Below are 27,062 nucleotides of genomic sequence, written 5' to 3' on the forward strand. Positions count from 1 at the left end.
AAACGTAGACCGACTTATATCAATTGTCTTTGTATTCCTTTAGTTTGCAATTTTACTGAAAAAAGAAAGTATAATCGTGTAGTTTATACATACAGGTTAATGTGAACATTGCTTTCTGTCATGATTCTAAAATTTAATTCTATTTTATAATGACATGTATACATAATACATAGTTAAATTAATAATTTCATTGCTAAAATATACCAATCTCGCAAAAACTGTAGGATCTTGTTTAATTACTAAATTAAACAAATATGTTTGCGGCGCAGATCATACGTACGTTAGGTGTAATCATATCAATTATTTCTAGTCCTATATTACCTTATTTAGTGCTGTTACGGATGTACCTTGCTTCGTGAGATAGTCTACTACTTCTAAGGTAGGTTCATTCGAACGCATGTATTCATGCAGCGGGGTGTTTCCGTCCTTTAAAGAAAGTATAATCATGAAGTTTATACAAACAGTGTATTGCAGCAAATAATTATAGTTAGATATTGATAAATAATACACAAAGAAATTGAAATAAAATGTTTTTCTGGTGCATATGTTGTGAACGTAGACACACTAGTGATCTGGTGTGTGTTCGAGTTCCACCCAAGAATTACACAATGTTAGATTACGAGAATATAGGCTCACTCTTATGTACATTACCTTATTTTGTAATGTTGGAGATACACCAAGTTTAATGAGATAAGTCACTATTTCGAACGTAGGTTTAACATATATTCCACTTAGATGTACATGTAGAGCATTTGTTCCTTCCTAAAAAAAAATGTTATATTTTTAATAAATACATATTTTTCTGCATTATGCAACATGGATAACTAAATCAAATTTATCGAAAGGAGTTAAAATGTTTAAATATACCAAGATCAGTTGCATAATGTTAATAATAATTAAACAACATACAGTACATTACCATCTTACATTTGAAGGTAATAATATGATGAACAATAAAGAAGCAAAAAAAGAATCTTATTAAGCATACGTACTATTACCAGTATGCTATATTTCAATTTACATTTTTTTGTCGAATTATCTCTTTTGTTAATGCGGGTGATACACCTATGGTTATCAGACAGAACAATATCTCTAATTTAACATCATCACGCTCCAGATAAATATGTATCGGTGTGTATCCATTCTGTGAAGAAGTCATAAACATCAAATATAATGTGTCTTATAAATAACTTTTGGGTTGGGTCAACCAGCTCCGCTACAGTGATTTAGTTCACTTAGGTTGACCTTTTTTTTGTTATGTATATTGAAATAAACCGACTAAATAATAAAATGAAATACTGGTATATAGGCATAAAGTAACAACTGAAAACATAAATACTCATACTCTATTATTTGGCTTGGTGAAATGCGGTAAGAAACTCTGAAAGTTTTAGATAACTTGATAGTTTGATCATTTATATGGAAATTTGAACCGGTAACGTTGAACTGAATTTGCGGACCAGATTGAAAAATCAAAGTTTGCCGAATATAAGCGACTCTTGAACAACTACCGTACACCACCACGCTTGGAGTAAATCTAGATTATTACAACGTACTCATAAGCTCGTGGGGCATTGCATCTTACATTTGGCCCAGTTGCTTAAAATGGTTCTAGCAAATCTAAAAATGGTCCAAAAGATGATCACCAATGGTGATAAGAGATGTATTAGAAAGGGATATGGTGAGGATGATAATAAAACTACTAAAACTACTAAATGAAAAGTGGAAAAGCTAGATTGTTAGATATATTTAAAACAGAAAACATATCATCATTATATCAAAAAAATATCAAGATCAAATGTGCTGCTCATAGCGTGAGACAACAACATTACAGCCAGACCAAAAAGGTACTGTTTAATAGATGATAACAATCGTAAATTTGACATATGGTACCAAATTTAATAAGAACAGCAGTTTCACATTAAATTAAAATTGTCCGACAAACAGCTAGAGAATCCAGTGGCCGTATTCACCAATCTCACTTAGGCTAAGGAAAATACTTACCCTTAAAATTTAAGAATTCCCTTAACAAAGGGAAACACTTAAGGGGTATTCACAAATGAGTTAAGGGATCCACTTACCTAAGGGAAACCCTTACTTTTAAGTGAAACACTTAAGGGAAAAATATTTATAAATATTCATGAGTTTTCCATTGTCCAATCAAAAAGGAGACAATGTGTCCAATATCCAATCACTTTCCCTCATTCAAACCTCATTTGCATATTCAATAAAAACTTTTGCTGGCAACAAAAATGGCAGCAACAAAAAGAAAACCTAATTGGAAAGACGAAGAAAAAGAGGTCTTAGTATCCGAATACGGAAAACGAAAGAAAATTTTAAGATCTGCGTTTGATAGTAAGATTACATTCAAGCAAAAAACACAAGCCTGGGAAGAAATTACAGCTGCCGTCAAGCAAGCAAATCCAACGGCTGACAGGGACCAGCAAAATAGGAACATCTTGTGTCGCAGGCTATGGGTACAAAAAAGACTTAATGCAAACAGGTAAAATTTAGTTTAATATTATGACTGTTTGTAGTCCTATAAATACGTTTAAAGGCCAAAATATAGTTGTTGTTAGGGAAAATCACTCCAAGGCCGATATGCTTCTTACTTTGACTAACTTTAATTAGTTTTTTGGCGGAGGTAGGCCCTAGAGGGCGGGAGGCCTTTTATTTAAAAACAAAGTTGATCATGATTGATTAGTTAGGCGGACTCGTGAGTAGGTTGAGTAGTAAAAACACTGCCGAATTTAAAATAACAATGGTTTTAACAGTTTATTTAAACAAGAAAACACAAGCTAAGTTGTCTGATATTACCACAAGTTGCTTTTTATGCAACAATTAAAATTAGATAGAATACTAACGGTGATACTAGCCAAACCTAGGGCCCTAGATATGCCTATGCGGGTAGGCCTAGTAGGGATTATTCTCATAGTAGGCCTAAGTATAAAATGTAATAAATAATGTAAAAATGCCACCCTCTCCATGCCATCCAGCCTGGCCCTACTGTTATTATACTAGCCAACAGCCATAACCATGCTAGCTAGGTAGATCTTGATCTTGATTTAATAATTGATAGGCTAAACTCCAACTGGAGTATCACTCAATGTGTGAGTAGAGGTTGAGGAGGGGAGAGCTAATCATAAATTAGTTTGGAGAAGAAGAACAGAAAATAATAATAATGTAAACAGGCCTACTACTAGGCCTAGTAGTATAGTACTAAATAGTACTATTTGTATTATAATAGTAGTACTATTAGGCCTAGCCTAGTAGTACTTCACTAGGCCTGGGCTAGCAAAGCTAGGCCTAACAAACTAAAGGGCATTCATATAGGACTGTTGTCTAGAGTCTATGCTTTAATAAATACAGTATAAATAAGTAGTTAGCCTAGTATTATTATTTCTTATCAGGTGGTGGCCCTCATACAATTCCAGAACCATCCGCTCTTGACAGGGCCATAGAGGGAATTTTAGGACAAAGTTCGCCCGTCTTTGGAGGTATCCAAGGTGGATTAGATTCTGGAACAGCGACTGACTGTAGGCCTACACATTCATTACTGACTGCAGTCAGTTTTGATGACATTGATTTAAATTTTTCGTAAGTGTTAATTGATGTTTATTAAATCGCAAATAAATGTTTAAAACAATACATAAATTAATCAAATAACTGCTTAGTCTTGTGTTAGTTTATTGTCAGACTATGTAATTTTTATTTAACTGCATTTAATTAACTGCATCAGAACTGTATTTTAGACAAACTGCAATTAAGATCATTAACCATCTAGACTTAACACCATTTTCTTATAGATCTCAAGATACAGGCATTAATCCGATGCTTTCAAGTGAGTATGCCACTGTACCAGAACCAACATTCACATCAAGTAATTCCACCACTGCAATTCACAGGAAGTTGATATTGATTGAGATGGAGAAGATAAAAGAAGAGAGAGACAAAATCAAATTAGAAAAAGAAGTTTTACTTTTAAAAAAACAATTAATAATCAAACAATTAAATGAATAAGTAAGTTGTGGGTTTTCCATTTAAAAAATATTAAACTGTCTCCCTGAAAAAATAATTCTTTAAAAAATTGTTGTTGAATATTCCATTTTTATTGTAACATAATAGTTATCCACTTTGACCAAAAATTGGATCAAAAAAAAAATGTATTTACCTGAAAAAAATGTAATTTAAATAAAAAAATGGACAAATTTATTTTGTAATTTTACAAGTGAAAACATTATTTTTTTTATATGGAAGTGATTAACTTTATTAAAACTACAAAATAACATATTCAAAGTCTGATTTAATTAATCTTCATTTTTCATGTTTTTGGGGGACAATACATCTTTAAAAGAACAGTGATCCAATTTATAAAATAATAATTCAGTATAAATTGAGTATAAATTAAACATTCTGTACAATATCATATTCCACATGAAAGGCCTATTGTAAATTTTTTAAAAATAATTTTAGTATATTGTGTATTTAAATATACAATCATATAAAGTTTTGCAGTACACCATGCATTTCCAAAAACCAAGTTTAACGCAAGGTTGAGAATGTCTGAACGTTTCAGATGAACTTCAACCGACTTCTGGAGTAACTAAAACGTTGAGACATTCTAAATCTTACTGTACGTTACACTTGGTTTTTGCAAACACAAGTTGTTCCGCAAATCTAACATGCAAACCTTAATAAGTTATTATTGTATAATAAAGTTAGTACCAGATGGTAAATTAAATATAAAATGTACTGCAAATAGTTTTTATTACCTTTTACTGATTAAAAAATTGTTCAACTAAGCGCTGCCTTGCAAGTCTACCATTCATGTTTGCACCTTCTGCATCTGGGAGAGGAATATGAGGTGGTTGTTGGTAATGATTCAATGGGTCATTAAAGATGTCGGGCATCCTTCTTGCTTTTGCAAAGTTGTGTATTGCTGCTGTTGCTGCAATAATCTGAAAGCACTTGGCTGGAGTAACTCGGAGTTCTGCATGAAGAGAGTGGAATCTTCTTTTCCATACACCAATCACATTTTCCACTATGCAGCGTGTGTGTTTAAGGGCTGCATTATATCGCTCTTCCCCTCTATTTCTTGCATGTGAAATTGGCGTCATCAAGTATGGAAGGCATGGGTAACCACTATCACCAAGAATTATTCCTCTTCGGTCTCCCCTTGCAAACTGTTCGCCTAAAGCACTCTCCCGCCAAATTCTTGCATCATGTGCATTGCCAGGGTGTCTAGCGACTATGTTCGTAATATACAGTTTAGCATCACATACAACTTGCACATTAATGGAATGGAACAGCTTTCTATTTACGTAGACTTCTTCATGTTCGGAGGGAGATTGGATTTTGACATGGGTTCCATCTACTACCCCAACGATTCCAGGAAAACCCGATATCTCATAAAACTCCTGCTGAATACGAACAATGTCCGCATTGTTTGGAAATCGTACAACTCTTGGAAATACGTTTTGAATGATAGAATCAGTTACCCTCCAAATAATACGGGATACAGTTGGCTGTGAGATTTCACTTACATCTGCACAAACACTTTGAAATGATCCAGTCGCATAAAATCTTAGAGTTGTGCACACTTGCAAAATTGGTGGTACTGGCTGATTTCGTTTAGATGGTGATGTTAAATCAGCTAATAGCAAATGTGTTAACTCTCTCAAACCAGCACCGTTCATGCGAAATCTCATGTAAAGTTCGGTCTCATTCCATTTTTCTAAGGGATTCTGCCGGTCCAGTATAACCCTTTCTCTTCTTAGTGCTCTTTCTATTAAAAAGAAATGAGCAGCCATCTTCAACGAAAATAATGTCTAAAACAAAACAAAAATAATAATATTGTAGTGACATTTGATACCCCTATGTAAGACTTCGACACCCCTTTCCTAATTTATGGAACAGTCTGGGGGAGACTGCTGATTGGTGGATGTAACATTAGAAGAAACCCACATGCTAATCAGTTAGGCTCCAACCACCAAAGATTACAGACGTACGTAGTATAGGGTTATTACTGCACTAAATTAGCTACATCATCTCTATTATTAGTATTGAATCTTAGGTAGGCATTACATCGTTATCACTGTGTACACTATTGAAGTTGAAAGGATAATGAAACCATTTAGCAAGGTTAGTATATACAGTAGTGTGTGTTTCTTTATCATCTGGAATGATTATCGTCTTCGGAAAACACAGACGCCCGGACCCACTCTTGCTCACACCGCGACGAGGCAGATAAAACTTTACAATATAGTCCTAGGCTTATACTAATTTGTATGATGAAGATCAAGAAACATAGATCTAGATGCTATTAACAAACCAAACTTCGGCCCAAACTTCTGTGCAGGCCTAAACCTGTCGGTGTGCATATGATTCCTAGGCTGGTTACTGGGTAGACCAACAGGGGGCCTAGCATCTCTACCTAGCCTAACTGGGGCTATTTTCTATATACAGCCATCTTCCACGAAAATAATGACAGTCAAAACAATAACAAATAAGTGAATATAGGCCTAGGCATAGACTAATTTGTATGGTGAGGATCAAGAAAATATATCTGATATGCTACTTACAAACCAAACTTCTGTGTAGTTAGGCCAAACTGTCTGTATTGAGGAATATTATGAATCCTAGGCTGGTTAACTTAGCACTCGCACTTGCAGAATCGTCAACAAAACCAAGGTACGAATAGAGTTAAGGGAACTTCTAAGGGACCTCTGACGTCCCTTAAAAGTTAAGGGGAAAATAGACCAAGTTAAGGGTTTCCCTTAACCTTAAACCCTTTGTGAATACCACTTAAGTGAAACCCTTAATATTTTCTTGATTTAAGGGAAATTCTTAGGATTTAAGGGAAATATCTCACTTAAGTGTGATTGGTGAATACGGCCACTGAGGAAGGAATCGGGTGGTTAAAGGCTTCCAGGTTGTACATTGATGTATGGCCATATACTACTAATAATAATTATTATTGTTAATTAAAGATGTATTGTCCCCAAAATCATGAAAAGTTATAAAGTCAGACTTTGAATAGACCATTTTGCAGTTTTAATGAAATTATTCACTTCCATAAGAAAAAAAAACAACAAAATAATGATTTCACTTATTCATTGTCTGCCATTTACCATTTTTCATGTTTTGCTTTACATTACAGTTTTCTCAGGTAAATAATTTTTTTTTTCGATCTAAATTTTGGTCTAAGTAAATAACTATTACGTGGCATTATATATATTAATTATATCAACTAGATTTTTATTTTTTTGACTGCATATATTTTCAAACATTCATTTTGCAGTGAGCACTAATATTTTTTGCGATGACTCTGCAAATTTGTATTTAAAATTGCTGCTTTTAGAATTAAAACAAAATAGACACTTAACCCTTTGAAGACGTGGCCCGTATCCCATACGGGGGTAATTTACTGTCCCAACGCGAGGCCTGTATATATACGGATTACTTTCTGGGGTTACTGAATTGCATATTATTTTAACATTTGACCTTTGACCTAGGTAAAAATAATGCATTTTTTCGGAAAAAAAAATGTATTTAATCGCATGCAACGCGAATCAACAGCTCACTATGTCGGTAGGTTGGTTGGTCGGTCGGTCGGTCGGACGCGAGTACAGCCATGTATATGGCCTTGTTCCTATTAAAAATACCTTATTTAGCTTTAGTCATTTGAGATAGAAACCTAGCCTCTTCAAATGGTTAAATAAAAAAAGAATACAGCATGCATATATTATTAAATGTCTTTCTTTCTTAAACTTCCTTGTAATATAAATTCTGTATAACGTACCTCTCAGCACTATACATCCAAACCGAAGATATGCCCTTGTCGGTAACCAGGGTTCGGTAGTAAATTGAAACCTGGTGAGAACCCGATTATCCCGGACTCGAGCGCCTCAAATCCTAGCAGGCCTAAGGAAACTGAAACTCATAAAGTGAATAGGTTTACTGTACTCTTAAGTTAGGGAAGACAGATAGTTTTTTTCCCTATTCACACTTACAAATACTGTAGTTTGATGTATTGGCTGATAGAACAATTAAATGATTGAACTTTTCGGGCGAGTGGTACAATTCTACTTCTATTTTATATGCTATAGATGTTCAATTAATTCATCATATAACAGAATAACATACGATGTTAAACTGTATAACATATATGTAATGTACACACATTTTGTAAATTTATTTATAGGGACAATTTGAGGCCAATTTGCTGTTATTAGAATCGGCAATGTCAGTTTCGGACGAATCTTCTGCTGGAGCAAGTGTGCCTTTTCAAGGTGTTGCATGGGTTATAAGGAAGTCTCGCTTCATGTTTGTTCGGAATGGAACATATATTATTAATGGCGATTTTGTTATCGGTGTCGTTCCGAGTCTTCCGGTCTCGGGTGTCAATATCATTTTGGAAATTATTAGGCCGGAGAGTGACAGTAGAATCGGGTGTAAAATGTGTGTACAAAATTAATTATCACACATGCTGCCATCATGTGAGGTGGCGCAATATATAGCATAAAACCATAGATGTTATTCATGGTCTGTGATTGCTTAGGGTTTAGCCCATTTGAGTTGCTGTATGGTCAAACGGTTTGAGTCCCTCTCAAAATAGTCTGAGACTGTTTGGGTATTTAGAGGAGTCTGTATCAATACTTGATTATGTGTCTGAAATTTGTGATTAGTTAAATCGTGCACGTGAGATGATAAACAGAAATTAGGTAAATATTCAAGTTAAAATGAAGAGAATGTTCGATAGAAAAGAAGAGAATAGAGGTTTTAGTTCAGAGAATGACGTGTTGGTTATGTTGCTTCTTTCCAGTCAACTATTGTTTGCAAGAATTGCTGTTCCTTACAAACTAGGAAAAGTTGATTATGTGATAGATACTATATACTCCAGTTTGTCGTAAGAAGAAGCGACTAAACACGTTGAAACTGTACACGAGAAAAAATAAGATAATTGATACCGTCGAAGACTATTACGTGTGCTGTGGAAGATAATTCAGGGATCCTGATACATATGTTAAGTTTAATCATTCAGATTGTTTTGAAAAAACAGCATTGAACACACATTTTTTCAATTGTTTACGTGATCAGACGGTTGAAATTGTTAGTTTGATATTTGGAAATATGCAGTTTCGGATGTTCCAGGTCGAACAAATAATAGTAAAACACGTTGTTGTCGAATAAAGAAATGAAATGAAAATGACATACAAACAGCTGATAGTCATCAGTAAAACAAAATCCATATAGGGCAAATCCTAAAAAAAATTTAATGACTGATTAAATGCCGTAATAATCGAATTTAAAAATCAACAAAATATATAAATAGTCTAACATCAAAATGTATGAATTGTTTAAAAAAATGTGTATACAGAAATAAAATGTACTATCCTTAGTAGCATTATCCATTATCGATAGAGGTGAAATGTTATGTTTCTTTTTAATAATCACATTATTTATTCTCTAAAAAGTTCAACAATTCAAAAATACTTTAAATAGTTTAAGACTAACATTTTAGGCGTAATCGTTACAGTACCGTTTCGTTACAGTACCGTTTCCTGTGTGTTGTCAGTGCCATAATGTAATTCAATGTACATGCTTGTGCTCGAGAGAACGTACGAAAGAACAAACATCGAACCATGACATTAAATTGCCTGAAATTTATTTATATAATTAGCTTACTTTATAATTTAGAAATAACCACATAAATCAGTTTTTACTGGGTAAAATACTGTTCAATATTCTATAAACTATGCTCTCTTACATCGCGCGACTGAACATTAGCCATAAAGTAATGGAATGTTCCAGATACACAATAAACCAATAATATCACTTGCAATTAGTGACGAATCGCATATTCGCCGTTTATTGAGCCGCGTAAACAGTGTGCGCGATGCGCGTTTTCCTCCTACGAAGTGACGAATCGATATTCGACGGTCAGTGAGACGAATAATTATAATATCATACAATATTTGCCAAATTATAATTAAAATAATTAATTAATAAAATAAGATACGCAGTTGATATTTGCATCAATTGTTCTTTAGAATAAATACTTTCTAAATATACAAAAACAAATTTCGCGCCTAAATGACGATTCGCCGGTTCGTGTGACGGGTGACGATGACGGTATGATTAGAAATGATATCATAGAGCCTAGTTGCAGTACTTTATAATTCTCCATGTGTATTCGTATAACTTCCAACGCAAGATAAATCTTATCCTTTTTGCAATGATTATCGGAACGTTAATATCTACTACAGATTCATATCTCATACCGAGGATAGAGAACTGTAATAATCGTGCGGCTAGTGCTTTGTTTGAGAGTATTATGATGTCATAATTGTTTCTACAAACACATGTCGTTCATGACATGTCTTCATTTATTTTTTCATTCATTCAATAACTGCTTTTAGAATTCGCAATAAATAATTATAAATAAGTAATACTTAATATGAATGAGGTCATAAATGGAATAGAGATGTTTGCTGGAACCGATAATGTTTTATTAATACTGGCATGATATACCTATTATTGTATGTTACCTTATTTTGTGATGTTACTTGTGCGCCATTTCGTATGAGAGAAGCCACTATTTCTGTTGTAGGGTTGGCATATCGTAAATACGTATGTAGTGGAGTGTCTCCAAGCTAGAAAGAAATCATAACCATGTAGTAGTAAATATCAATTCCAGCTGTAATGTAATCATATATTTCGGTCATGCCACATTGATAATGGTTGTAAATTGTACATTGTTATGACAAAATCTTCTGAGTGTACAAAACAATAAAAACCAGCTAAATTCATTCGTACATTATTTACCACACATAGCTTGTTACATAGCATACCGTACTGACCAACGTCAACGCAACAGTCTACTTGTCTACGCCTTTATAAAATAGGACCCAAATAAAATAGTTCAAGAGTTGATTTTTATATTATATAAACCAACTTAAACAGACTAGACAGATAAATTAAAGTGCTACTATAATTGTAATACAATGTGTGAATTGATATTAATTGACTTTATGCAATGTAATATTGTTTCTAAAAATACATGTCGGTTATGGCATGTCTTCATTTCTTGTTTCATTCAATATCTGCTTCTAAAATTCGCAATAAATAATTCAAAATAATTAATATTAATTATAAAATACATATGAAATAGAGATGTTTGCTGGAACAGATACTGTTTTTATAATAATTACATAAAGACCACTATGATTGTGTGTACATTACTACATGTTGTGATGTTACTGATGCGCCATACTATGTGAGACAAGTCACTATTGCTGTTAGAATATCGCAAATACATATTATAGTGTAGTGTCTTCATACTAGAAAGAAGTCATATTCATGTAATGTATTCATATTGTTTTGTTATGTTAAATTAAGACCCAATGAAATTAGTTCAAGAATAATAATTATATTCTAACCAGCTTAAAAAAAAATAGACAGATAAATTGAAGAACTACTATAATTGTAATACAAATGTGTGAATGACAATCGATTATATGACGTCATAATTGGCGAGACGCACTTAGTTATACCATGGAATAATTGTTTTTACAAACACATATCGTTCATGGCATGTCTGCATAATATAGTTTTTAATTAATTTATTTTTTATTTAATAACTGTTTTTGAATTTGCAATACCTAATTCTAAATAATTCATATAATTATAAAAGAGACGTCATAAATGGAATATAGATGTTTGCTTGAACCGATAATGTTTTATTAATACTAGCATAATAGACCTCCTAAAATTGTATGTTACCTCATTTTGTGACGTTGCTGATGCGCCGTGTTGTATGAGATAATCCACTATTTCTGTTGTAGGGTTGGACCATCGTAAATACAAATGTAGTGGAGTGTTTCCATTCTAGAAAGAAATCATAATCATGTAGTTTATAAATATAGATTACAGGTGTAATGTAAACATGTTTTTTATTCATGTCAAATTGACAATTGTTGTAAATTCAACACTGTTATTATATGACTAAAATCAGTTAAATTTATACTACGTTTAATAACATGTTAATCTTACAAATCATGAAAAACAAAAGCACAAACAAACAGTTATTGTACAACCCTGAAGTAAATAGTTGTTATAACTATAATGATAAGCGAAAAAGTGAATACATAGTTGTTGTTGTCGACTGTCAAAGAAATGTTAGTCTACTGTAGTCACTATTATGAATTATCTGTATAATTATTTCGAAAAAGTCTTACTAGATTGGATGTAGATGAACTCAATTATGCTCTTGAAGTTTTTTATTCACATACACAAAATGGGCTCTTGACTTGAAACTGTCATTCTGACCGTCTACCTAATCGGCCAACCCTCTACAGTAACTGTACACACCGATCTCATTATTTAAAACAAACATTAACAATAGGCCTAAGTACTGATTAATATCGTCACTAAGTTTATTTAATTTGCAACATTCGTCAATGAAGCATGTGTTATTGATCCAGGGTATTATACAGTAATCATTACATTTGAATATAGGCATAATGAATACAGTTTTACAATTTACATACATGTAATGGTCTAGGCTAATTGACTAACTAATTGAATGAAAATAATTTGTTATTAGTAATATGGGAGTCCTATCATTATTTTGTCTTACCCAATATTTGGTTTTCAAAATATCTGGCTTTCTTTTACATATTTCTTTAATTTGTTGCAAGTCATTATTCTCGAGTGCATTTTCTAATCTGTAACTGTAAAGGTAAAGGATATAACATGAATTACATCAATACATTAACAAAATAATGATACCTTTGTTTATAGTCTCGTTCGAAAATGTATTTAATATTCGTAGGCATATAGTATTGTTTATCTTCAACTTTACAACTCACCTCCACATCTTAATTACTATACTGAGTCTTCATTTAGCTTTTTTCTTTCTTGGTTTCGTTTGATTTGTTTCTATGAAGATGATATAATTAATGTCTTTTGATGCGACAATAATATATTTTGTGCATGTTGACATAAATGTGAAATATGAAATTATCCTTAAAAAAAGTAATGTAATACTAATTAATTGGTACACAACATTTAAGGAAAATAATGAAGCCCAGCTGCATAAATGTAACACCAACACATGTGTGACTATTACTCATAATGAGAATCTGTACATTTAATAAGTATTATTTTTGACTTTTGTCATTTACCCATATTGGTAGTGTTTTACAGATCATTCAATCATACAATGATAGAACTGTTAAGTACAATAATTAATAAGACTAGCTTTGTCAGGAATACCTTATAATAATACATTATTCACTTTTGTGAATTTTACAATTAAAATGTTGTTTCTCCTATAATACTCGTTTAACTTGTTGTAGAGAATAAATGTATAGGTATTACAAAAACCTTTGAGGACTCTTAGAATTATTTTTATTTTAGTAGACAAAACTGTATATTATAATAGGCCTAAATATTTAAAAACCCGAATAGTCTGATAAATGCATTTACATTTACTTTAAATTCATAATTTCATCCAAGCAGAATACTACGAAAGATATCCTACCCATGAGGAGGCAATGTAGTCCTGAATAACATGTATTATATTTTGGCTAACATTGGCCAGTACAACGTACAATAATATAGAAACAAGATATTCCACTCTAACATAAATACGTTGCTTTCAATCAATGTATATTTTATACATACTTGCTTAACACATTGACTGCCAAGGCATTTTCCGTAATTTCTGTCCCAGTGCCAAGTCCCGTTTACATATTAAATTACAGTTTGAAAGTGTAACATCTGGTCACAGACTATCATGATGTCATTCAAAATACGATGGCGGGAAAAACCGTTGAGACGTATAAATACGTCACTGGCAATGGTCCAACAATTTTATTGACTTTGCCAGGAACGTAAATATACGTCGGGGATTTTCCGCGCTAAAATCGGTCAAACTGTTCATATACGTCATTGTCCACGCTCATACGTCATTTTCCACGTGCATGCGGTACATCATTGCCCACATTGCTGTTCACAATGGCGGAAAACATTAGTGCTGACCAAGCTATAGCTATACTTATGGCAGACGATGAAGATGATGTAGATACAGATTCTGATATGCGATCAATTGATGAATATAGTGAAGATGACATGAGTAGTGATTATGCAGATAGTGATCATAGTATCACTTCTTCGGATGACACAGACGTAGGCCCAGCAGTGGTGATGCGTGGTAGACCTGTACCCCGCGGGCGTGGCCCAAGAATGAGAGGATGGCGCGGACGAGCAGTCGGTCGCGGAAGGAATGCATCTCCAGTAGGAAGTCCAAGATGTGGTCGTGCACCTCGTCGTGTGCCGCGTGGTGCTGCTGCTCGCCGTGGTGCTGCTGCTCGCCGTGGTGGTGGGCATCATGTATGGACAGACGTTGCAGAGGACCCACCAGATTTTATATTTTCAGAGATCCCTGGATTAAAAATCCAAATGCCAGATGATGCATCACCCTTTGATTTTTTTGAATTGTTTATTACGCCACCGATAATAGATATGATGGTTACCGAAATGAACAAATATGCTATATCGGAGATCAATAAAAACAGACCGTTGAAACGTTCTTCACGTATGCATGCCTGGTACAATACGAACGCAGTTGAGATGAAGAAGTTCCTTGCTCTAATGATTCAACTTGGTCCAAATAATAAACCAACATTGGAGCACTACTGGAGCTCTAATGTCTTGTACAAGAACACATTATTCGGCGGTGTTATGTCCCGTAACCGTTTTCAACTAATGTTACGATTCTGGCACTTCGTTGATAATGAAGCACATCATGATGATAGATTATACAAGATACGACCTCTTGTGGATCATTTCAATGACACGATGAAGAACATTTATTATCCAACAAAGAAATTGTGCATTGACGAATCAATGGTACTTTGGCGCGGCAGGCTACTATTTCGACAGTACATAAAGAATAAACGCCACAAGTATGGGGTGAAATTTTATGAACTATGTGAATCGCGAGGTATGATCATAAAAATCGCTATATACACTGGAGCTGGGTTTATTGAAGATAATGAAGACCTAGGACTGACTGCAGCTATAGTTTTAGAACTTATGAAAGATTACCTTCTGTAGGGCTGACAAAACACCTAACCCAGCATTCTACATACTTATGTGGAACGCTCAGATTTGATCGCATCGAAAACCCCAAGGATGTGGTAAACAAAAAATTGAAGAAAGGAGAAATTGAATGGAAACGGTCCGAATCAGTAGTCGTTTGTAAATGGAAGGACAAACGAGACGTGCTAACAATATCGAACATGCACAGAGTTGAGATGGTCGATGTTACGAATCGAAATGGTAAAATTCAGAACAAACCAAATATTATTGGCGACTACAACATGGGAATGTCCGGTATTGACAAGTCCGACCAGATGTTGTCTTATTATTCTTCTTTACGTAAGACGCTTCGCTGGTATAAAAAGATAGGCCTACATATAATCGAGATGTGTATTATAAATTCCCATATAATGTATAAAGATAAAACCGGGAAAAATATGTCACTTTTGGAATTTCGTGACAGTCTGGCAGTTAGTTTGTTAGGAGATGCATATACTGCTCTTCAGGAGAAAGGGGACCCAGTCCCAATCCCACCTGCCCCGGCCGGGGCCGCATTTCATTACCTTGATGTGCTGCCAGCTTCGGAAAAGAAAGCCAATCGTGCCAAAAGATGCGTTGTCTGCGCAAATGCACAGGTTAGAAAAGAAACACGCTACTACTGTCCTGTCTGCCCTCAAAGACCCTCCCTCTGTGTAGTCAACTGCTTCAAAGCATATCACGAGTAAATAAAATGTGTACCGGTAATCCAAAGAGATGAGAAATGACCGGCTGTGTATTACATGCCATTTTGTGTTATTTTAAAATAAAAAATGATTATTATTATTATAGCGTAATTATAGTATTTATTTCCAATGACGTCACAAGCTGGGGTCAATATCTGACCCCCATCCTCTGACCCACCCTATCATCGAGAGATAAAAACAGTAAACCACACTGAATCATTTCATCCTTTATTATTTTTATTTACTATTAGCGCAATTTATGACATGTTTGAGATGATTATATTGAGTGTGAGGGCGCCATCGTATCAACCATATTCAATGCATGAGGGAATAAACACAAACAAACATATGACATTTATTTTTAGATTATCGTTTACGTACATCATTCATAAACTGCCATGCGATAATTCCTATTCCAATCACCACTGCCAGCGATTCTACATACAATACAAAAGTGCTACGATTTTGACGTAGTATTACGTCTTGGCAAGTAGCGACACGCAATTTTTGACGTATAAATACGCCGTGGCAGTGAACGATAATGATAGTTTTAAAATAATCAGTTGAAACAGTATGAGGATTGGATTTTGATTGAATTTTACCGTTTATTTTTTCTTTTTAAGTGAAACACTACGAAAGTGATTAACTTGATTAAAACTGCAAAATTACCTATTACCTTTTCATGTTTTAGGGGTAAAAAACATCTTTAAGTGAACATTGCTAGTCTACACATACCGAACGACAGTTTTGTATAATGTACGGTATACTAAATAGTACGGACATGGCAATAATCTAATGAGTTGAATATATAATATAAACCTTCCTAATTATTCGATCGTGTGTGATCCGATGTGGCCTACGTTATACCAGTGTTACATTGGTACTAGTAAGTTGCTACTTTTAAACAGACGGTCCAATTCATCAGTAGATTGATTTGATAATAGAGATAGAGAGGTAATAACAATAGTATTTCCAAACTGTTTCCTATCTTTTCGTGTTTGTGGCTGGCGTATATATCGAAAATAAAAACTATTATAGATTTTGATCTATTTTATCACATTTTTGTATTAAATAAAGAATGATTATGATCATAATAATAAACACATATTTGTCAGATGTTTTGCCCTACTCGGACGTTTGTACTATGTAGGCCTACATTGAGAAAATATTCGCAAGTAATTACACAATAACAATCCTGCTTAGGCTCGAATCTCACCCTTGCCAGCTTTGTGATCTAGATGTATGAACGCCATGGTAGAGATCTTGAGGTCATGGGATAAATACACCTTGACCAATTGTTGTTGTAAGTTTTCTTAATGTACTTAGTACAAATTAGGGCAAAACTGCCTGACGCAAAGCTACTCCACAGTAGTTAGCAAGTAAATTCCTGTTGGTTCAGTACCCGCTGCACTATTAATTTTGTTACGTGTGCTTTATCAATCTGATTTTACGCCTTCAAATAATACGTACCTGTACTTGGTTTACATTTTACCGCCGCTTTCATATTTTTGGACAGTACGTGCTCTCAATATGTCGTTGCCATTATGCGAATACGTTTTTATGACGTACTAGTTATCGTATTCCTAAGGTTGCGAAACCTCCCTAATAACTGTATTATGACGTATTCTAATTATAAGTTTAAATACACCGTGAATGTTTTCGTTGTCAACAACGACGTATTTTAAAGTATTTTCTCATTTTAGAATCACTTTTTTGCAAAAAAAAAAAAATATATATAAATGGAATAGAAAATAAATAATAAAAAGAAGATACAATTTCGATAATTTTCTCCAAATTAATTGTTGAAATGTCATTGCCCAGGATATAATAAATTCTTTAAAACCCGTTTTTAAAAAGGCCGCAAATACATGGTGTTCAAATAGCGTTTATTTGATTGACAACAATGCTTTAGTCAGATTACTTCCCAATATAGGCCTAATGAAAACTAAGGTGTGGCGAAATTGTTGCGCCTTTTGTAGAGTTTAAACATTGCTTCAAAAAGTATGTACGTTGTTCATATGAATGTGAACTTTTATAACTAAAACAAATATTTTAATAAATAACAGATAAATGTAAAGTGGATTGAAGGAGAGAAGCCGATTATACTGTGACCATAAAACATCGCTATTTGTGATAACAAAAAAACCAACAGGCATAACTTTATCTCCTTATGTATATTCATAACGCCCTCTGCAGTTTCTGCCTTAGCATGCTTGAAAACAAAAATGCTGCTGAATGAGGGCATGCTTATCCGAAAGCGACTTTTCAGTTTAAACTTTTTGTTAAAACAAAGTACACAAACCTGAAACGAATGTTTATTATACAACATAATCGTGGACAAAGACAAAATCGTGGGTGAAAATTGACAATTCTGGTGTGCTCAGATATCGATTGAAACGACCTATACATTACTTATAGAGCCGGGCGTCCGACCGAGGGCACTTGGCGAAATTAGATCAAAATGGGAGTGTATATGAAACTGATAAATCAGTACTTACACTTAAAGATCTAATGAAAAGAATAAAACTAATAGGCCTAGATGTGTGGAGGTTAAAGAATGAAAACAAAAACCAATTTACATGGCGACAAAAAGTTAAAAATATTTATCGTAGGTTAGATTACTGGTTTATATCAAAAGAACTAAATGGGGATGTTAAGTCTTGTGACATTCGGCCTGCGATCTTAACTGACCACCAGGCTGTATCGATTAAATTATACATGCATGAACCAAGACGAGATCCTGGTATGTGGAAATTCAATAACAGTTATTTGCATGCAAGATCCAACGTATACAAATCCAATAATTAGTATAAGTGTAAAAACAATATCAAGAAATTTAGATGTATTGGGTTTACCTAGTCAATTGGAACTTATAAAAAAAGATAGACATAAAAAACAAATTTTAAAAAAAAGAAAAAATGACAAATATATACAAAGATAATATACAAATTGAACTAAAATATGTTTAAAGATGGAATTTATTATATGGATCTTGAAAAAATAAGAACATATATATGAAATTGAAAGAAGATTAAGATCTAGGAAAAAATGGGTTGTTTGCCTTTTTTTGGGTCTTAAAAAATCAAATGGTAATAAAAAAACAAATTAGGAGAATGTTAAACAATAAAGGAACTACAGTAAAAAAGCCAGAATATATAGTTAGTATACATCAAGAAACGCACTTTAGCCAAAAGCAAATTAATTACTACCTTAAAAAAACACAAGTGAATACTCTATCCGAGAAAGAGAACGAATTTTAAAAGTTAAATGTATTATTCTGGTCCTCAAGCTTAACTGGACACTGAAGGAAATCGGAGTAGGCCCTCCACGGACACACGGCAGCCAGAGAAAATCCCCTTTTTTTTATTAGTGTACCAAACTCTTTAACGTGCACTCTTAAGTACACAGTAATATCTTTTGCTTTCTTTATAGCAGTTTCAATGTATTTCTTCTTGTAATTTATATTCCGGAGATATCCGATTAGTTTTCTGTACGATTCTGAAAATCTAAATCTGAAGAAAATATACGTCTGATACGTAATGCTTGACTGTACGGTATGTTTTGGTACAGTGTCGGGGATGACAACTGCTAGGTAGCAGGTACATATTTTTATCCGTGGGTTTACGGAATAGGTCAGTTTTGAGTGTAACATTTCCTATGGTCACTATAGTGTACAAAAAGTCAACGCTACTAGTGGATTTAGTAGCTGTAAAGTTGATAGTTAGGTGAACTGAATTAATATTCAGAAGAAATGAATCCAGATTTTCTTCACCACGGGTCCAGATCATGCAGATGTCTTCAATGTATCTCAACCAAACAAGTGGTTTATTAGCTTGGAGGAACAGAAACTTGGCCTCAAATTGTCACATCAATAAATTTATAAATGGCGCCATTTTTGTGCCCATCGATGTGCAATAAATTTGGAGGTAATATCTATAGTTTATTTTTATTGATTCATTTTCATGATTGAAAACAAAAATGCTGCCGAATGAGGGCACGCGTACCCGGAAGTCACTTAATTTAGTAAACAAACCCTGAAGTGTCAGGAAAAATTAATTTATCACAAAAAGTAACTATAATTTGTGAAAGTGACAAATTCGTTTGATTTTAGATTAGGTGTCTACAACAAACAAACAAACATGGAAACTTTTAACATAATACTCCCTATTAAAGATCAACACAAAAGCTAAACTAACTGTAACATTCCCTAAATGGATTAAACATTGGTCCAAATAACTGTAAAACTGCACATTACTTGAAAATATTAACCTTATTAATGAAATTGAAACGGCATTGTCACAATAATATAAATACACTAATGGCCAAACACATAAAATACATACCAACAAGAGGCAAGCAAATAAAAAAAAACATAGATGAACAAAATCCAATATATACTAAAAAGGTAAAGGTCACTTATTCAATTCTAAAGATAGGGTAATGAGCTGTAAAGTATGTTTTCCTGTTGACGTTATTCTACGCAATCGTTAACAATAATCGGCGATGTTCTACGTAAACATTAAGATGTTACCGATTTACAGTACTTACGTACTTTTTTAACTTACGACGATACAAAATGTCGGCAATTTACAGGAAAAGGGGTAATACTCGACAGTAATCGACTCTACAAGACACGATAGTTGACAATCGCAAGAGTTGAATCCAGTTCAACTCCATCGATATCGCAACGCTAGAACGTAAGAACTGACCAATCACCTTGGCGATATAGCACATGACGTCACATAATTGATTTCTGCTGACTACAATTATTTTGGTTGCATCGCGGTGCGGTCAAAGCTAGGCCTAGCCTAGCCAAAGTGACTATAGAATGATGTTCCGGAAAGTAGGCGTGGAGATATTAGGTAGGTCTAAGTATTCAGCCTAGTCTAAACTGCTATTTGGGCTAAGATATGCCTACTGAAAACGAAGAACCATTATATAGAGATATTAGGCCGACGTCTCATACACTGTGAGCCTACTAGTAGATGCAGCTGAGTCTTATATTCTTTTGTTCGCCTTACTGCGACGTCGAGAAAGAAGACAGGAGTTTCAACTCTAACGTTCAACGCTAGAAATCAAATGTTCGCGCTATCTTTATCATTTCAACCTAATCGTTTTTAAACGATCGTTTTTGAACTTTTAACGATGATAGAGTCGACTAACATCGACAAGAAAACAGACTTTAGGAGCTAATTCGACCTGCCCCGGCATTTTGCGTTAGGATAGCCGGTTCTTTTCCACGCCGACTTATCCTCCCTAGTATTGTCAACCAGGTACTCATACAACTGAGTAGACTGGGAGTTGTGGGGAATTGAACTCTCTGTGTGACAGTCAAGTATCCTAACTAAGTGTACTACCAAACACCATTTATATTAGCATACAACTTACATATAACTTTATGACGATACAACAGTATAATGGCTACGCTTACTAAACCCATACACAAAACGTTTGCGTTAGCGAATTTTAGTTAGCTCAATTCTTACGTCACGCATTATGGATATGACTAATGAATATTCATGTTTATTTTTTGACGTTTCATGATGGGTCCCAGCTTATATAGCTACCTGTAAGCCACTTAACTAAGTAAACCAACTTTGAAGTGTCAGGAAAATGATATGTTATCACAAGGAACAAGGAAACTTTACATTATAGACTCACTATTAAAAGTCAAAACAAAAGCTAAACTAAATGGAATATATTCCCTGAATGAATAAGCATTCGGCCGTTCCAAGGCAAAACCACGTAACTCGCATTTTTGTCAATTTTGAGATTTTTACATTTGGGGAATTATTACAAATTTATGAACAACCTGTAAAAATTTCAGGTTTCAGAGATCATTATTTTTAGAGATAGTACCACGTATCTTTAAGCAAAAAAACAAATAATTCTGGTATTTTCCAAGGCAAAACAACGTATCTACCAGATACGTTGTTCTGCCACGGAAATGCATACGATTTTCGCTTCAAATTCTCACAATCAGCTAAGTTACGTAATTTTCAGACAGAAACCGCTGATGCATGACGATATGCATAGCAACGATCTTAACTAAAAGTAAAAGATATATTAAACAATACTAGGCTTATTAGGCCAGACAACTAATTTAATGTATTAAAATTTATTTATTTACGAAAAAGTTCAGGCAAGCTTGAAACTAGGCTAGGCTATGCTATTATTTTTGACAGACCTACCTAATCTAGCCTAGGCCTAGTACCCCAGTACTGTGAATGGAACTAGGCTAGGCCTAGGCTAGTAGGACGGCCGTTTTTGCATTGTTGTACGTCGGCCTTGTAGTAGCAGGCTAGTAGGTAGGCTATAACATAATAATGTAAGTAAGTCTATATCATAAACAGTAGATCAAAATGGCTAAGTCTAGCTTCAAATGCACTCTTTGTTAAGCCAACCTAGTTCGTAGGCATTATTAGTGATCGCAGCCCTCCCTGTTGTTAAAAAAGAGTTTCAATCCATTGTTTTTAAAATCATCACAGTTACGTTGTTTTGCCATGGAATGACCACAGTTACGTTGTTTTGCCACAGAATATCGCAGTTACGTTGTTTTGCCTCAGAAATGACTTTCATTCTATGCACGTCATTTCCAAGGCAAAACAACGTATCTTTTAAAAGTGGTAATAACTTTTGATCAAATTGTTTAAATTATTTAACATTTCCTATTTAATAATAATTATTATTTATATATACTCATGCAAAATTTCACATCATTACGATAATTTGTTGTTGAAATGCAAACACTCAAACTTTAATTCAATTTTTCTCGAAAAGCAACATTTTGTAGTTACGTTGTTTTGCCTTGGAACGGCCGCATTGGTCCCGATAACTGTAAAACTGGACATTGATTGAAAATAAATAAGCTTAACTACGGCAAATAAAAAAATAGTGAACAAAATCCACAACAACAAATGTAATTTATACTAGCATACATGTAGGGTAAAACTAACCAGTAGAAACTGTAGAAGCAACTTACATATAATTCCACGACATTCCAACAGTATAATGGCTACAACCATACATATTTAGGCTTTTATCTGTATAACCGTAGCTTTTTGTTTAATTGTGATTGTGAACTCGGTCGTTATCATTCAAAATAAAGAGGTTTCGCATGACTACCAAACAGACGGAAGTGAATGAATATTTGTTAAATAATAATAGACTTTGAGTAAATATCTATATTTATAAAATTAGAGTTGAAATCATCATGTTGACGAATTATATATCATGTACTAGCAATAAAGCTCTAGACTATGGAAATACGGTTCACTTCTGCATTCCACAAAACGTTTATTTTCTGTCCGGTCTCCGATTAGTACTGAAACTAGACAACACTATAAATTTGACTATTTAGTATGCGTACATATTCAATTACATGTATGAGGTGGTGAATACTAACTAACATATACATCTTTTCTTAAAAGGTGTGAGCCAATAATTACATTTCTAGCATTTTATCACCATGTCAACTAATGTTGATTATGAATAATTAATGCTCAACGTAAAATTTACCAATATAAACTGATTTACAATAAATAGAATACAGGTAATTTGATTATTTGTCTTGTTTCAGTGTTAAAACTCTTTTTCAGTTGTTAGGGAATTTCAAAGGAAGTTATTATTATTCACTTTTCTAAAACTGTATTGTAGAGACTAGAGGCCGACACACAATGTGACCAAAAGAACATCGCTATTCACGATAATAAAAAGCAACAAGCATCACGTCATCTCCTCATGCATATTCAATTGACTCGATAACGCCCTCTATAGTTTTTTTTTTTTTGCATGATTGAAAACAAAAATGCTGCCGAATGAGGGCACGCGTACCCGGAAGCCACTAAACTAAGTAAACCAATCCTAAAGTGTCAGGAAAATTATATGATATCACAAAAAGTATCTATAATTTGTGAAAGTGACGAATTGGTTTTATTTTAAATTAGTTGTCTACAACAAACAAACAAACGAGGACACTTAACATAATACTCTCTATTAAAGGTAAACACAAAAGCTAAAATAACTGTAATATCTTCCCTGAATGAATTAAACAATGGTCCCGATAACTGTAAAACTGCACATTGATTGAAAATATTAACCTTATTAATGAAATTGAAACGGCATTGTCACAATAATAATTATAAATACACGAATGGCCAAACAGAGAAAATACATACCAACAATTCAATTCAATTGAAAATTCTTTAATCATCCCACACGGGGCAATTCAAACCAGAGGCGAGAAAATGAAAAAAAAACAACAAAAAAACATGGATAAACAAAATCCAAAACGGTTTATGTCATTTATACTAAAAAGGTAAAGGTACCGTATTCAATTCTGAACATAGAATAATGAGCTAATTCGACATGCCCCAGGCATTATGTGGTAGGGTAGCCAAATCCTTTCTACGTCGCCATATCCTCCCTAGTATTTTCAACCAGGTACTCATTTACATCTGAGTAGACTAAGCGTTGTGGGGAATTGAACCCAGGTCTCTCTTTGTGACAATCAAGTGCCCTAAGCACCTGGGTGACAGTCAAGTGTCCTAACCACCTGGGTGACAGTCAAGTATCCTAACCACCTGGGTGACAGTCAAGTGTCCTAACCGCCTAGGTGACAGTCAAGTGTCCTAACTACCTGGGTGACAGTCAAGTGTCATAACCACTCGACTACCAAACTTATTTATACTAGCATAGGGTAAAACTAATCGGTAGAAGCTAAACCAACTTACATATAACTTCACGACACCCAAATATAATGGCTACGTTTACTAAACTCATACATATTATCTGAAGTTTTCTTGTGCATAACCGTAGCGCGTTGTTTAAACAAATAAAGTGTAGGGATATTGTGATTGTAAACTCGGTCGTTATCATTTAAAATAAATAGGTTTCGCATGACTACCAAACAGAGGGAAATGAATATTTAGTTTAATAATAATAGACTTTGAGTAAATGTCTATCATTGCATTGACTACCGTGTAACAACATACGTATTATTTATAAAATTAGAGTTGAAATCATCATGTTGACGGATTATATATCATGTACTAGCAATAAAGCTCTAGACTATGCAAATGCCGTTCACTTCTTCAGTCTACAAAATAAAGTTTATTTTCTTCCGGTCCGGTTTTACTGAAACTATACAACACTTTAAAGTTGACTATAATCATGAGTACCTATTCAAATACATGCATGAGGGAGTTAATATGCCTACCAGCCAAACTAAAATATACATCTTTTCTTAAGGTGTGAGCCTATAATTAAATGTATAACATTGTATCAACATGTCAACTAATGTTGATGATGAATAAATGCTCAACGTAAAATGTACCAATATAAACTGATTTACAATAAATAGAATACAGGTACTTTGATCATTTGTCTTGTTTCAGGGTTAAAACCCTTTTTCAGTTGTTAGGGAATTTCTATGGAATTCATTATAATTCATTTTTCTAAAACTGTATTTAACAAATAACATATAAACGAAAAGAGAATTGGAGGATAGAGTCCGACATACACTGTGACCAAAACAACATCGCAATAACGATAACAGGCATATTCAATTGACTCGATAACACCCTCTAAAGTTTTCTGTTTTAGCACGATTGAAAACATAAATATTGCAGAATGAGGTCACGCGTACCCGGAAACCAACCAACAAATCATATTTATCACAAAAAAGTATCTCTAATTTGTGAATGTTACGAATTAGTTTTATTTTATTATGTGCGCACGAAAAACAAACAATAAAACGTATTTATTATATTATAGATTCTCTATTAAAAGCCAAAACACAAGTTAAGATAAATGTAATATATTCATTCGCTGAATTAATTAAACATTCGTCACGATAACTGTAAAACTGCACATTGATTGAAAATATTAACCTTATTAATAAATTTGAAATCAAAACATAAGTAAACTTGACTACTGCATTGTCACATTAATATAAATACACTGTTAGCCAAACAGAGAAAATACCTACCAACGAGAGGCAAGAAATGAAAACAGTATAGTGAACAAAATCCAAAACAACAATGACGTATGCTGTATTAAATTCAGAATATAATTTATACTAACATAAATGTAGGGTAAAACTAACCAGTAGAAACAGTAGAAGCTAAACAACTTACATATAATTCCACGGCACTCCAACAGTATAATGGCTACATTACTAAACCCATACATATTTAGGCTTTTATCTGTATAACCGTAGCTTTTTGTTCAAACAATAAACTGTAGGACTATTGTGATTGTGAACTCGGTTTCGCATGACTATCAAACAGACGGAAATGAATAAATATTTAGTTGAATATAGACTTTGAGTTAATATCTATCATTGCATTGACTACTATCATACATATATTTATAGAACTAGAGTTGAAATCATCATGTTGACGAACAACAATGACGTATGCTGTATTAAATTCAGAATATAATTTATACTAGCATAAATGTAGGGTAAAACTAACCAGTAGAAACAGTAGAAGCTAAACAACAACTACATATAATTATACGAAACTCAAACAGTATAATGGCTACATTTACTAAACCCATACATATGTGTTCTTTCTTCTGTACAACCGTAGCTTTTTGCCTATAAACAATAAAGTGTATGGCTATTGTGATTATGAACTCGGCCATTATCATTGAAAAAATAGGTTTCGCATGACTACCAAACAGACGGAAATGAAATCATCTTTAGTTTAATAAAATAGACTTTTAGTAAGTATATCATTGCATTGACTATTTTGCAGCATCATACATAAAACTAGTGTTGAAATCATAATTTTTACTACTTATACCAATAAAGCTCTTTTCCCTGACGTTTTTTGGATCCAGAAGCTTGGACCTATATATTAGTCGAGTTTACAAAATACCAAAAATGTCGGCCATAGATAAAAAGCTTTCCGCTTGATATAGCTTCTGAATGAGTAGTCCTCTGGTGATATAGCTGGCTAAAGCAGCGGCGCGAAAGGCAACAAGCATAACTTCATCTTCTCATGTATGTTCTATATTTAATTTTTTAGCATGATTGAAAACAAAAATGCTGCCGCATGAGGGCACGCATACGCGGAAGCAATGTTTGTTCGTACATAAGTGAAAGATAGTTACTTCCGCAATATAACTAAACCTAACTCTCTATTTATTATCTCTCTCTCTCTCTCTCTCCGTCATTATAACGTAAACACAAATTACCCATGGGATTCGAACCCCATAATCTAATCC

The 27,062-nt window shown here is 33.7% G+C and overlaps 1 protein-coding gene across 1 annotated transcript; it reads right to left on the minus strand.

Annotated features, from left to right (window-relative positions):
* Positions 1-10,469: 10,469 nt before the first annotated feature.
* On the minus strand, positions 10,470-25,976 carry LOC144855180 (uncharacterized). The gene is made up of 5 exons (XM_078712997.1): positions 25,936-25,976; positions 12,873-12,942; positions 12,641-12,734; positions 11,785-11,889; positions 10,470-10,655 (listed from the first exon to the last, which is right to left on the minus strand). Exons 2-5 carry the CDS (start codon positions 12,878-12,880, stop codon positions 10,470-10,472), a joined length of 393 nt encoding a protein of 130 aa, XP_078569123.1. The 5' UTR covers positions 12,881-12,942; positions 25,936-25,976.
* Between the last annotated feature and the right edge of the window lie 1,086 nt (positions 25,977-27,062).

The sequence above is a fragment of the Antedon bifida genome, chromosome 11 (assembly GCF_963402885.1).
Source record: "Antedon bifida chromosome 11, ecAntBifi1.1, whole genome shotgun sequence".
Taxonomy (NCBI): domain Eukaryota; kingdom Metazoa; phylum Echinodermata; class Crinoidea; order Comatulida; family Antedonidae; genus Antedon; species Antedon bifida.

Bases quoted from the DNA above. Each gene is read 5' to 3' on its own strand.
- LOC144855180 (XM_078712997.1), bottom strand. The intron at 11,890-12,640 runs GTAAGACAAAAT...ATTTCTTTCTAG, and splicing joins TTTTGAAAACCAAATATTGG to AATGGAAACACTCCACTACA. The intron at 10,656-11,784 runs GTAACATACAAT...ATTTCTTTCTAG, and splicing joins CAGCAACGTCACAAAATGAG to CTTGGAGACACTCCACTACA.